The sequence below is a fragment of the Rhipicephalus sanguineus genome, chromosome 7, assembly GCF_013339695.2.
Source record: "Rhipicephalus sanguineus isolate Rsan-2018 chromosome 7, BIME_Rsan_1.4, whole genome shotgun sequence".
Classification (NCBI taxonomy): Eukaryota; Metazoa; Arthropoda; class Arachnida; order Ixodida; family Ixodidae; genus Rhipicephalus; species Rhipicephalus sanguineus.
This window is the reverse complement of record NC_051182.1, coordinates 16,204,631-16,219,471: the sequence shown is the minus strand read 5'-3', so window position 1 is coordinate 16,219,471 and position 14,841 is coordinate 16,204,631. Positions and strand designations below refer to the sequence as shown.

Sequence of the window (14,841 nt, the reverse complement as noted above, 5' to 3'; positions counted from 1 at the left end):
TTTGCCTGTCTGTGTTTCATCTTGAGCTGTTTTAATGATGGAATCGCACCTAAGCCTGCCAGCTTACTGTACATGTCCGTGTGGAGAAGGTACGTCAGTGACAGTGAAGAGGCACGGGGGCAGTTACCTTTGAGTCGGCTGAACTGAGGTGGAGTGCGACAGAAGTGCGGCCAGAAGCATGAGAATGCTGCTCGTCGAGGAGGTCAGGTCGTCCAGCTCAAGCAGTGCATCCCACAGCGTTTCCACCACTCGGGGAACCTGGAAGTGAGGAATGAGGGCATGAGCGATGTGTATGCACACACTTCCAAAAATAAAAATACCGCATTCTACGGTGTATAAGATGCACCTCCTTTCCTAAATTTTTTTCTGGTGTGTATTATACAACGGTGTGCCTTATATGCAAAAAGTCAAGCAATATTGCGCGACCAATATGTCCGTATTTTATTCGTGAGTACGACAAACTGTGCGTGACAGCATTCGTAAAAGAAATTTAATCTTCTTATAACAATGAAGCGACTGCGGCCTCTGATGTCGGCTAATCACTGTTCAAGCAATGTGGTGACCGCGTTAGGTCTGCAATAAAGGCCCCCATCGTCACGCACACTGTTTTGCTGTTCGAATTGTTTGCTCTTAAAGTGTTAAAACCGTGGAACTGATGCAAGACAAAAATGAAAGGGTACTAGAATGTTTCATTGTAATGCTGTAGCGTCCACAATCTACCTGTTGCCTTCATCACAGATGTTGCCTTCATCTCAGCCTCTAGTGAACTATTTCAGACATCGTATAACAAGAAATTCGGCAGTCACTAGGGGTACCTGAACCAGCACAGCCTCAGCTGACAGCCATCATGTATGCTGCTGCAGTCCACCGTTCCGCTCCCCCTCCGCGGCAACGTCAAGACACCACACCACCACAGTTCCATTGCCAGACACCGTCACCTCCTCCAACGCCATCCCGCCCGCCTGTGGGCCAATGCTACACCCCATGAAAGACTGATGTTTGGAGCCGGCTTGACGACAGCCATGCTTGATTACTTGCAAATATATTGCTGTACGCCTCACGCAACTACTAGAGCTGCATCCGCTGTTCTTCTTCGTGGACGCAAACAAGACTCGACATAGTGGGAATGCCTGACAAATGCTTCAGCACGGACCCATCAAGAGCGCTTGAGCAGTTGCGAGAGCGTGTGAAAAACAAGCAAACGAGGTCGAAGAGCTATACAGATGAAAAACGCGGAGCCAAGGGACCAATCTTCGTCGTTGGTGATTACATGTGGGTTAAATTATCGGCAGTTCCTGGGAAGCTGTCTTCACGGATCTCTGCGCCCAAGAAGATAGGTGAAAAGTGTGCACCGGCCTCGTACCTGTTGGAAGATGGACGAGTGTGTAATGCGCCCAAATTAGTCGCTGTTCACCCTGCAGCTGTCAGCAATATCTCTGCTGTCATGAACAGGTCACCGGCATCTAATCAATCTTCTAGTACAGCTATTAGTCATCTACTGCATCCTGGCCCACGATCGGATATAAGACCACGTGAACATCCTTGTCGTGTAAAAAGTTGAAGTGAAAATTTCCTCACTGTACGTGTGGTCGCATCTCTTATGAAAGCCACTTCAGGCCACTTTCTGTAATAGTCAATAACAGTACAGTGCAGTCCACTTATAACGATATCGAGAAAAACGAAAAATGTGATCGTTATAACCGGTGATCGCTATATCTAGACTGCCGTCAAAAAAAAAAAAAAAAACGCGGGACGTACCTCTGCAGCTCCGATCCCGAATTTACAACTTGCACTAAAGAATAGATGTTCTAGAAAGCAGGATGTCAAAAACAAAGTTTTATTTGAAGCTCCAACGAGAGTGTCAAGCTTTAGGCGCACCTAAATAGTCTCAACATGGTCTAAAGAGTCTTGAAGTATTCGTGCGCCATTGCATGATGTACGAATGGTGCGTGCCGTTAACCACCACGGCGGCAAGAGCGTACAACACGCAAGCACCACAAAAACTGCACACGCCGGCCAAAGCTCGGTTCATGTAACGGAACATCACGAAACTTCATATCAAGGCCGGCGACTAGGACAGGCTCCTGTACGACGGCGGCGGAGCACGGCTGACAAAACGACCACTCCGATAAATCTCAAGAGCGAACAATGACCCGCCAACCACAACGGGAGACTTGCAGCTGTCCGCCAAGCATAGCGTGCCTGCACGGCCAGCCTGGTGCCTGCGCTCAACACTCGCTTCGTGCTACAACGGAACTTTCGAAGAATTCAAAACTAGCATCGCAGCGCGCGCGCGGCCTCCGCGGCGGCGCGGGGCGCACAGCTTTGTCGGCACGGAGGCGGGCCCGGCAGGCTGCTTTAACTTTGAATCTCCATCGACCTTAGCGCCAATTTCACCTTCAGTTACCGCCCCTTTCAAGCGGCCGCTAAACTAGCAAATTATTCAAGATGGTGTCGGTGACGTAATCATGACGTAATTCTTTGAGACGCCGGAGCGGCGCGCCAACTTGCTTTTCGCCTTTTTTTTTTCTTTTTTTCCTTTCTTTCGGTGTGATTGCGGGCCATGCGCGAGTGGCGAGGTACAACATGTACTTTAACGTGAAGCGGCTAGCACCATCTTGTGGCGCGCTGCGCAAGCTCGCGATGGCACTCGGTGCGTGGGCTCCGCGGGCGGGCGGGCGGGCGGCGCGGTAATGGCGGCAGATACGAACTCGCGTAGGTGAACGTTTCGCCCCATCTCGGCATCGTTCGTTTCAGGGGAACTTGGAAACGCAAATGTAACGATTATTATACACAGAAAATGCCGCCCAGACGGCAAATTTTGATAGTTATATCCGATATGCGGCCAATAACATATCGTTATACAGTATAGACCGCTTATAACGTAAGTCGCCGGAGTCGCGAATATCCGCACTATAAGCGGTACCGCACTATAACCAAAACAACCTTCTTCAAAGGCTGCACTTGCGCAAAACGTGTTGAGCATGTAGCCTCGCGTGTCCGATAATCGACATATGCGATTTGGGGCGCTTACAACCACTTAAATATCCAAATGTTCAAAAATTAACCGCCAAAGACCTGCATTGCCAACGAAATGAACACGGGGGAAAAAAGCAAACAAAACAAAGTGCCATCGCGGAAATTCGCCGACTACGTTTCAGGCCACCTCGAGGTATGCGCATTACACAAAACCATGTCGAATCGCGACCGAAATTTCACATGCTGAGCAGTACCGATCGTTCGATTTCGCGGGCGCGCACGCGATGTCCAAGACATTGCAATCGAATCCGGAACCACAATTCGAGAGTTGCATGTGCCAGCCATGCCCTCGTTTTCATTAACTATATGATTCTCTTCCCTTCAAGTGCAGCCATCGCAAAAAGTTTCGTTGATTCCGCACCAAACTGCAACTTTTATCGCCCGCGACCGCTACCGAAAAGCAACCAACGCTGATTAGGCCTAGCGTGCCGTTCAGCATGTTGTCGTGGGAAGTTTGTCCAAGACAACATGAAGATCGGACGTCGAAAAGATCGCACTCAAGCACTAACTTAAGAACAGCGCGCGTGATACGAAGTTTGTGTTCGCGGCCAGGAGATCAACGGCGACAAAAGCCTGCCAAGCTCGTTTAAGTCCGCGCACTGGCAGAAAAGGCGAAAGCTCGCGTCATGAAGCCGCAAAACTTTTCAATTTGCGGACGAGGTCGCAAACGCGATATCTGCAGCAAGTGTGATAACGACGACGCTTTTCCCGACAGGAAACTTACTTTAAAGCGCACTTGATGAGGACGCGATCGTACGTTCCACGCGTAACGCGCTGCCGGCAAGCGGCCGCGGAGCCTTGACGCCTTGCCGCCGCCGGTGCAAAGGCTACTCCGTCGCCTAGGCAACCACCATCCTTCCCCACTCGGCGAGCCCGCACAGCGCTGTCGCGGTCTTTTTCCTCCCTCCGCCCCTCGTTCGTTCACTGTGCGTGCCCTCGCCCTTCGTAACGACCTCGTCGCTCCCTCCCCAGCGGCGTACCTCCTTTGAGAACCGCACTCACTACCGCGTTTGTCAGAAATATTTTCCCGCAACCGCATTATAAACGGTATTTCATCTTGGGGGACTGCACAATAAGCGGTATGCGTATACATGCGGTTATATGGGAGGGTGAACGGGAGTCGAAAAAGACCGCATTATAACCGGTCCTGCACTATATGCGGTTACGTTATAAGTGGTCTGCACTGTATATGGTTTTTTTCCTCATAAGACTTAATGCATAAAATGACACACATAACTCGACCCATCGTTATAACCAATATATCGTTATATGTGGTATCGTTATAAGTGGACTGCACTGTAATGGCAAAACTGCAGTCGGCTGAAGCTTGCGTAAAAGGTCCCACGATGTCGATAGCAACTTTTTCCCAGGCTCCACCAGGTAGAGGAACAGGTTGCATTGGCGCTGCAGAGGTGCGTGCAGACTTGTCACAGGACTGGCAAATCATGCAGGTGCGCACAAGAAGATCGTTGAAAAGTGTGGACTGGCCTCGTACCTGTTGGAAGATGGATGAGCGTGGAACGTGTCCAAGGCTCCCTTTCGCCTAAGTAGAAGGCGAAAGGGAACCTCTTTTTCTTCTCAGTGGATTGTTTTGATCCTTTTGATTGATCAGTATTGCCTTAACACGTCATGCGGTGCTTGAAACGGTTTATGGAACAGACGATGTCAACCGATGAATCACTGCCACACTTGGTCACCATTGATTGGCCTAGAAGCCACGAGGCTCTACGGAGAGCACCTTTTGCCGTCGAGCCAACTTGCAAAACAAAGGCCGCGTCAACACCATGCATGAAGTCATGGATGAATTGCAACGCATGCGTGAGCGCTGTTTCGACTGCGGAATAATCCTTATTTCGTGGTTGTGACTTTTGTGGTACCAAGGTCAAGCTGCACATGTTTTGACCTGACGGCGGTGGGAATGCCGGTGACAGACACCTTAAAACTTGACAATCTGGCACATTTTGGCGCAAATTACGTCGATTTTATCAGGATTGCGCAGCAAATAGAATTTGGCAACTTTGGTGCAGTTGGGTGAAGAGTGGAATCACTGCATTGCCTACAGCATTCATGAAACAAGGGATACATTGAACAGACTGGGTGCTGTCTGAATGTGCATCTGCAAGAGTGCCACAATGCACTGAAGTCTGCTCCTAGTTTGCATCTGTCTGCTTATTACATGAAATTTGGCTGTGTTCTGTAAATTCCATGCACAGTATTCTATTGTAATCATGACTTGAGAGCTAGGGAGATCACTGAAGCTCGCTTTATGAGAAAGAACAGCAACATCTGAGAGTTCACCGTTATTTATAATAATAATATCAGGGGTTTAAGGGGGGACGTGGCTTTCGGTACCAACTTTTATTTCTTCATGGATTTTGATGAAAATTGGCACACTTATCTGAAATGTTTTTTTAATGCTAGTGCAGAAATTTCATGAATATATCTTTACAACTTTTTGATGTACAATATATTTCACCTCCTGCTCTTGTTCCGAGTCTGACTCGCTTAAAAAATGCGATAGGAAACTCGTTCAAAGTGCTATGCATTCTAAGATGTCTGATTGCGGGCATGACATTCTTAGATTTTTTTATTTGCAACAGAATTTTTTTTAGTTTTCATTTTTCATGAGGTGACTGTGCAACAGGCATCGAGGCTTTGTGCAACTCATCAAATAGCTAATTATCAAAAGGCCATACTGAAAAAGCAAGAATGTCACGCCCTGAACTGTGCTTCAAGGAATATAGAACAAAAAACGGAACTGAAATAGACCCAGTGGTCAGTGAGAAATCAGCGGAACAAGCGAGGCAGGAAGCAAGAAAAGTCGTTTTGAGAAAACGGCTTTTAAAGTTGTACCAACGATATTACTTCATCAAAAGGCACTGGGGTCGCAATCTTTTGAGTGCTTCGTAACGTGCAGTTTCTTGAGTGCCCTGTGTTTAGTTTCAGGTGCCTTGCCTCTCTAAAACACAAGAAAATTGTGATCTTTGGTGTGTTTTATGATGTTGGACCTCCTGCACACGTGGCCTTTCATCTGTTGTGCCTTTGTTCCCTTTCTTTTTTCTTAAAATCGTTTTCTGATATACAAATAACGTGTAGCATGGACTTTAAACGAAGTTATGAAGTGGTGTAATAAACATGACAAAAAAAAAAACAAGATATTGTAATCCAATTAGGGCATGTACTATGATGATTTGCCAGCTTTCTTGTATTCATGCTATCACTAACATAATTAACGGTCTTGATTGAAATTGATCACTGAATCATTTTTATAGGATACTAACCTAGCCTACTAACCTACTAACCTACTAACTAACCTACTAACCTTTTATAGGATACAACCTATCCCTTCCTCCCAAATAGCAGGCAGTTACGGCCAAGACATTGGTGGAATAGGAATTCCTTAGCAGTTTATTCAAGACGCGAATTGGGCAGATATGAATTCATCTCCGTGTTTCACTCAAGCTAATTTGTAAACATCGCCTGCGATGCGCTTCATCATTCACCCGGTCGCGGACACAGTTATCTGCGAGGCTTTTATTTTTTCAGATGATTCATGAGCGCTTACGGCGATACCAAGCATGGCCCCAAGCGTGCCTAAATTGCGTCACCAGTGCTTTATTTCACCTCTAAGTGCTCGGCCGCATAGTCCGGGAAGTCGGCACGTGATGTGCTGGGTGGCGGCATTCGGTGACGATGCGCAATATGCCTAGGTGCGGCGACGAAAAATAGGCCCGCAACGTGTTTGGCCTCGCATTTCGGGATGCCGACGCGCACCCGCTGCGCGACAAGCTTGGCCGCGGGGTCCGCTGCCGATGCGTAAAATGACCATCCGCTGTACCGAGGAGCCGGCGGGCGAAGCGTTTCGTTGCTTGCGAAGAAGCACACTACCACGAGTCCGCCAACGCGTTGTTCTTGCCCGCAAAGTTCGAGGTTCGTCTCACATGCCGACTCTGAGCAGTAGACGCGCCGGACGCGGTGCCCGATGTTTCAAGGTACATAATGCGTGGTCGCGAGTAAAAAGAGTCGTCCTGCAATCATCTTCGTCACGACGTCCGAAGTGCTCATAAACAGAACCTCCAACCACGGATCCGACGAGTCAACGCTACAGTGTCGGTCCGACACGTGCGTTTGCGATGTTCGCTACGAGTGCGGCGCGCCGTCGTAATCCCACCGAGCTTCAGCTAGCAGCTCCAAACTAAAACGTAGTTCTATTCAAAGTGATCGTCGAGCCGTGAACACAGAGCGAGTGTGAATACGCCACGAAGTAGCGCGACTTTCGACAGCCGTGACCTGGAGACGCACGAGCTGCAGACGACGATCTCCCGGAGCGAGCATCGGATTAATGGCGAGGCGCGCTGAGGCAACATGGCGGACGCGGCCAATCGGAGAGCTCGAAACGACTTTCGAACATTTGCTTTTTGTGCGCTTGTTTTCGAAGGGAGGAGCCAGTTGCGGCGGGGAATTTGAAGACTGAGAAATGCGCTTTCCGATGAGCCCAAGATATCGGCGCCCGGTGGCATCGTTGCGTAGCTATGATTTTTTGAAAATCAGTGTTTTTTTGCGATTTCCCCAATAATTTTCGCCACCTCGGCAGGCACAACAATTTTTCATAGCACTTCTATGCGGTTTTCGGTGAAGATATTTTGGAATCGGATATAAAAAGGGCTACAGAAACTGAAAATGGGATTTTCAAAAAATCGAATTTTTTGCCATTTTTCCCGATACGAATGCCGCGTCCACCCTTAACATCCCAAAACCACGATATGATTATGAGAGACACCGTAGTGGAGGGCTCCGGAAATTTCGACCACCTGGGGTTCTTTAACGTGCACCTAAATCTTAGTACACGAGCCTCAAACATTTTGGCCTCCATCGAAAATGCAGCTGCCGCAGCCGGGACTCGATTCTGCGACCTTCGGGTCAGCAGTCGAGCGCCATAACCACTAGACCACCGTGGCGAGACAGTTCACCGTTTTTTTATAGGCGACAACCTCAGCGCGCTCGGCTGCCATTCACTGTCGCCTTGTTCTGCAGGACCGCATTCAAGTGCGTGCCGCTTTGTAGGAATGAAAGTAGCTGGCTGTTGCTGAGTTGAGCGTGACGGGTCACGGGCACCAAGAAACCTTGCTGCTTTGACATTGTCATGCCAAGTGCAAGCGTACAGTACAGCAAGCACAGCGCTGTCGTAACTATAGTGCATGCTTTTATTAGGTGCCCACCCAAACGCGCCTCCATTTGCTGCCAGGACCACTAGAGCATGGTGGAGATGCAGAATGAACATCGCTTGCAGGAAGCTCATTGTCACTGCTATAACCCAACTAGCTACTTGCCGTATCTGTGCACGGTCTGGAGCGGAGTGGGTATGAAGAACACTCACATGGCAAACGCGTGCATACGGTACAGCAAGCAGCCTGGCAGTGACGTTTGAACCAAGTAGGCAATGTGCTGCACACATCTAGCCAGGAACGATCGGCTCCATGCAGCTGTACCGGGTTTCAATGAAACTAAGTTTTCGCTTAGAGGCCGATCGCAGGTAACGCAGAAAGCCGATACTGTGCATTCTGTCGCTATGTCAGTTGCTGCGTATCAAGACCCCGCAATAGTTTCTAAATGATCCTTGGCATCGCCACCATGCGCTATCGGCCAGAATCTTTTGTGCACTTTGACTAAACGAAAGAAGAGGTCTTGTGGTGGGTACTTGAGCCAATATTTTCTATATAACTGTATTTATTGCCTTGTTGGTGGCGATGGCACACGTCAGAAGATGCAAATTTGTACTTGCTGGTCAATGCGTACTACCGTTTAGTACGTAGTTATGCCGCATTCACGGCAGATACAAATTAATGAGGTTTATCTATACCATGCTATGCAGGTGTGCGCCTCAGGCGATTCTCAGTCTAAATAAATCCAGACTGGAAATTTTGACCTGACAGTGTGAAGTAGCCTGTGTAACAGAAAATGCGGTGCCGGGGTCACTGGTGCTGTCGATAAATTAAATATCCCGATGGAAGCAAAGAATAACAATCAGGGCTCAATCCGCAACCAAACGCAGGCATTCTGCATGGCAGTCAAGTATTATACCACAGAGCCAAGCCAGCGCTTCGAACCGTTTCGAAAAAAAAAAAAAAACCTACACAGTAGACTCTCAGTAAACGGAAATCTTTTAAACAGAACTGCTGCATCTAACACGATTGGTTTCATACTTAGATTGTGTACCGGTGTTCATCTCTCAGTAAACGGAAGTCCTGCTAAATGAAAACATTACTTATCTATGAATCCTCAAGATATAGCCAAGCATAGCGCGAATGTACCTGTAACCACTCCATATGATATGCACATCATCACCCCGTAGCAAGAAATTCGTGGTGATAAAACTGACATCTCTGCTCTAACGAGTGCCGACTTATGTCGGACCATGAGCTAACCTTTACTTGATGGTGTACTTAAAAGTGCCTGCTAAGTACATAATATGTGCACAACTAAGTACTCAATTTTCGCGAAGACGCTCGAACCACCTCCTTACAGCTGGCTCAGACCGAAAAATACAGCATAGGCTGCTACTGCCCGACCGATTCCCGTGAAATTCCCAAAATGCGTGGGATCTGCCGGATTTTTCCTTCCACAGTTGAACCACTTTGTAGGAGACACAGAGTGGTCTTTGTTCCCTATATGAGTGATCTCTTAGAAGCAGAGTACCCCATTATCATTTTCTGATCAAGCCCTATTTCAATGGAAGCACACTGGTACCCCTTATACCCTATTGTCCGTTACATAAATGTCTCTTTAAAGGGGTGTAGCTTTATCTCAATATTTTCTCTCGTATGTATACCTTCTGGGAATAAACTTCAGTTTCAGTCGGCACCTTTTGTGTCTGGCTCCTCTCTATGTTCCCAGTTTCAAAGAAAGCCCTGAGCAAACCAGCTCATCTATTTACTCTCCCGAACAGCAGGAGGCTGTTCGGGATAGTAGATAGGTGAAGCGATAAGGGTAGCGTACGGTATGCATAGATCTTGTGCTAACATAAGGCCTACGGAAGGGGTCTCAAACACGCAGACCTTTCACCAGTGGCCCGCCGTGGCGCAGCACTACGTCAACCGGCTAGTAGGAACATCACCATGTTTGGAAGTACCTACCTGTGCATTCGTGACAGCGGCCCACTAGCTGAAGTGAGTTTGAGACCCCTGGTCTACAATATGCCGTGCAATGTTCATTGGATATCATTTCAACAAAGGTCTGGCATCTTATCCTTTCTTCTCCTTGATTCGGAGTTTGCACCACAAATCTTTCGTTACACTATGCACCAACTCGCACAACTTAAGGTGGCGGTCTCACTCCGGCGGCACAAACACGTCAGTTTTGTCACTTTACCAGCTGACGCGGCGGCTGTTCTCAGTGTTTCATATAGTTGACTTATATATCATTGAAAAGCTTGATCTCTGTACATTTCAAATATATTTATTAAAAACAAGTAAACTATTAGTATTTGGGGATGGATAGCCAAGAATATGCGCAAGTTACACGGTTTTGGCTGGCTGTGCCTCAGCAGTGACCATTTTTTGAAAAATCTGCTACAGTTACAGCACTGTTCTTTGCGCAGCACATTCAAGACATATTTACCTATTTCCTCAACGTAGCAAACTGATGTTGGACTTCTACTTTTTTGTTGCTGAGCTTTTGAAAACAGTCAAATTTAGTAACTTCCGCAGCAGATTGTCCAGTAACTCTTCGCTAGAGAAAGTTCATTTTCGGGGCGTATGTAGAGGATAAGATTTTCCGTCTGAATGCCCAATTTCATCGATGTGCACGTGCTACTTTTTAAATTATATTCATCTAAAGTGGGCGATATTCTCAATATAGGGACCTACCGTGGCCCATATTGGTGGAAAGCTACTGAAGTTCCATGGCCGAATTTGCACGTAAGGAAACTAGAGTCCCCGATCTATTTCCTCGACGTAGCGTTTTTCCATAAAGCAAGCAGAAATGCGATATGAAGCTCGTAATTTTTCATGCTGAAAATGTCAACAAAAGCGGAGTAATCTTCAAACTGCGCTGAAATCTCAACATGCATTGCTTAAAATATAACAGTTACGGTCTCTTTATATAATTATACACACTAATCACACACAAATGCTGCAGGAACACTGAGAAATTTGCATTATTCCTATCACTACAACGAAAATCTTCCTCTAGCGCCACCTAGACAGACAACACGAAAGCGCTGAATTGGAAAGCTCCCCGTCTCCCCGACTGTGGCGTTCGAAAACATTTTACCTCAAGGGAGAATGTCTTTTCTAACTTCAAACCATGCCCCAGCATCTGTAAGTCTTCTCTTTTTGTCTGCCCTTCTGAAGGCTGCGCGGGAGACCGTGAAAGCTGGTGTGAACTGTGAAGTCCTCCGAGGGTATGGAGTGAGGGTCGTCAAGTGAAAAGAAAAGCCGTACCCTCGGAACGTCCCCCTCGTGTGTGTGCGTGTGTTTGTGGCCCCACTCAGGCGACCACGAAAAAACGAGGGGTGCGCAACGACGGACAAAAGAAAGCAGAAAAACGGACAGTGCGCGTGCGATGCGAGGGAACTGAGTAGATCTGCGTGGGCGAAGTATGTTTTGAATAGCACCTCAGTTTTCCCTTTTTTTTCCTTTTTTTTAACAAAAAATGTAGTTTTTGAGAAGTATGGTTTGCTGGGCTTGTTCGTATGAATCCGCAGCAATAAACATCATAAATGCGAGATGAGGCACACATATATAGGAATGACACGACAACTGTTTTGTACTTGCTGTGTGTTCCTTTCTGCCATTGCTAACAAACTGAACACCGCACAGTTAAACTAACTAAATTAACAATAGATGTATACCTCCACTTCTACAAAATGTAGGTCACTCGAATTTCTTTTGTACCGGCTACCTTTCCTTTATGCGTCGCAGCATTTACCCCAGGCAAAACTACACTCACAGAATAGATCGAGTAAAAAAGGACTCTTTTTGTCCCACAACAATAATCGTCATTTATTGTGCCTGCCTTTCCTTGCATTATCGCTGCGCGCCGGCACTTTCTAGTCACGAACGGCGCGTGCGTCATCAGCGTGACAGCATTCCTGATAGAAAAGTGGCCAGCGCCGAGTTTTCAAGAAAGGAAACGCAAGCAAGCCAGATGACGATTATTCTTGCGGGACAAACAGACGCCCTTTTTACTCGATCTATCCTGTGAGTGTACGGCACGGTAGGAGTGCGTGTCGTGAAAGTAACCCATCACGTTCAACTGCGCTTGCTGTGCTCTGTACTTGCTAGATTAGGCTACAAGCGGAAACTTGGCAGGATACGCTCGCTCCGATTCGCCGTGTATCATATACTTTGGCAAGTTATGCATCGGACTGTTTCGCTTCAGGACGTGGGTCCGATTTCCGCCTACGACAGGTGCATTTCCATGGCAACGAAATCCACGAACACCCGCGTATATATTTCCGTGCACTTTAAGTGTTCAGGAGTACCCCATGGCGGCGTTCCTCATAATTACATCAAGCTAGCTCCAAGGGGCCGCGGGCGCTTGCGAACTCTGCCTCCGCCCCCGCTTCTATCACGCGCACCTTTAGACAGCCTGAGGTTACAGCCTAGGAACTGCGAGCTCACTTTGCGTATCTCTGATTCATTGCTCTTGCTTTGAATGATTGAACTTTGTGGTGTGGAACGCGGTTTTTGTCAGCACAGTATCGCAAAATTCACACCTAAATTTGTATACCTGTTTGCTAGAATCACAAATAAAGTTTACATAAAAAGCCTTAGTGGTAAGCTTCGGCCGTATTTGCGGTCACCCTGTGGCATGTGCGGGCACATATTCATTGGGATTTTCCGAATGGTCTACATCTCTTCTGGCACTTGGATTTGTATGTTTCGGCCCTAAATAGTAGGCCTCCTAAGTTTTTTATTTCTTCAGTAAACCTCCTCAGGCAAGGTTTTACAAACGGCAGGTAGCATACATGCGTAATACGCCTGGGGTCCCGGTTCGTTCGCTGCTGTATATTCTGGTGCGCAGCCCATATCGGTGACTACGCAGCAATTCTTGCTGTAGCGGGAATTTGCGTCCATTGCTGATGTGGTGAGCAGGAAACCCGAAGTATGACATTGTTTCACACAACACAGATTTGCCGTCGGAAGGCAGTGACATCCGATTGATAGCCTCCAGCCGGGAATCTTAGGCGCGTGCCTGTAGGCTTGTGTTGCTGCACTGGTGGCTGAAATCAACAGCTATTCCTCGATATCTGCGCAGTGCATGCTGTTGTGCTCGTGAAACGCGATCGAACACCTCCTCTCTGTTTTCTTTGTTTGACCAGCCATGCATTTCAATTGACCAGCCATGCGTCCAAAAAGCGTTATTCAGTGAGACAAGTTCTTTTCTTCAACATCCTTTGGAACTGTTTTGTATTATGGTGAATTGATACTAACCTGCTGAAGTTTCAATTCAAATGAAATAAATGACAATACGTATAGCAGGGAAAACTGTGCTGCTTAGGCAGTTGGCACGGGTTTGACACCGTGCGTCAGAGCGGCAGCGTTGTAGCATGCAGTTGCCAAACTACCAGTCTTTCGAACATTCGGAAGCTTAGGTTACATTCGGAAGCATATGTTACACGGTGAAGGAAGAGCACACCTAGTCAAATAGAATTTGTCTTCTCCTACAGACGAATGAGATAATGGTATAAGGAGGGGAGGAGGAGGGGATGTGGGGGGGAGGTGTTACACACAACCACTGGGCACGTTTCTTCCACGGGGGAAGGAAGGAGTACATACGGGTTTGCTTACACCCCGTGTTGCAGGTCAGGGTAAAACTGAGCCGTGTTCCCAACAAGGGCCGCAGAAATAGCGTCACGACCCTTTACAGGGTACAGTCGAAACCCGCGGTAACGAAATCCCGAGGGAACGAAATTCTCACCGCAACGAAATATTTTCAGAGCACCGGCGAACGCCCGTAGGAGTCAATGCATTTCGTAACTCGAGACTACGAAAGAAACATGGTGCTGTCTATAAAGTAATGGAAAAGGAAATAGGGTTGCTTTATAGACAGCACCATGCTTGACGTCTGCATCCCAGGTCAGTGGGCATGGGCTGAAGATTGCCTTTGCGAGTGCTTCATGCCGCTTGAGTTACGTCGGCGAAAAGGTGGTGGAGATACAAAATTTCAAAAAAATATTTCTCAAGTTAAAGAAATAATACCCTTTTGTAACTTTATCTATGTTCATCTAATACATAGAGCTTTCAAATGAAGTATCGTGCATATTTTTAGTCCGACCACCAAGGCAAGTTTTTTGACGATGAATACAGAGCTTTTCTCAAAAAAGTAAAATTCGCAATTTTTTTTTTCAGACGATTTGCTACACCTTCAGCGACTAAATTATTTTTCTTTTGTAGTATGTCGAACAGGCTTCCAGTATATAATTAATTTCTACCCTTTGAGTTTGCCTTGTTCCTGGAAAAAAAATATCAAACTTTGCAACTTTATTCAATTTTGCTCGTGCGAAAAGCCCTCGAAGAATCGATATACATAAATAAGTCATTATTTTTACAGTTACATCACTTCATTAGCTTGCCGGAAATACCATTTTATCAAGTGCATGCCATAAACGTCTTTTGAAAAAAAAAATTGTTGTTTGATGTCCTTTAGCTCAGTCTTCGCAAACCTACAGACTCCCAGAAACAGGCCGGAAAATTTTTGGCAACAGAAATAAACGAGCAGAACGAGTTTCAAACTTCAAGAAAAGCGTGGAAATTTTCTCAGCCATATTTGTGATGGTCGGAAAAACGCTGGGCGATT

General features: G+C 47.0%; 1 protein-coding gene across 1 annotated transcript in view; it reads right to left on the bottom strand.

Annotated features, from left to right (window-relative positions):
* LOC119399311 (TATA-binding protein-associated factor 172-like) overlaps positions 1-14,841 on the bottom strand; it is a 374,345-nt gene that overhangs the window by 244,778 nt on the left and 114,726 nt on the right. The window contains 1 exon segment of the mRNA XM_049417333.1: positions 128-258. Within this exon segment, the coding sequence (XP_049273290.1) occupies positions 128-258 (131 nt within the window).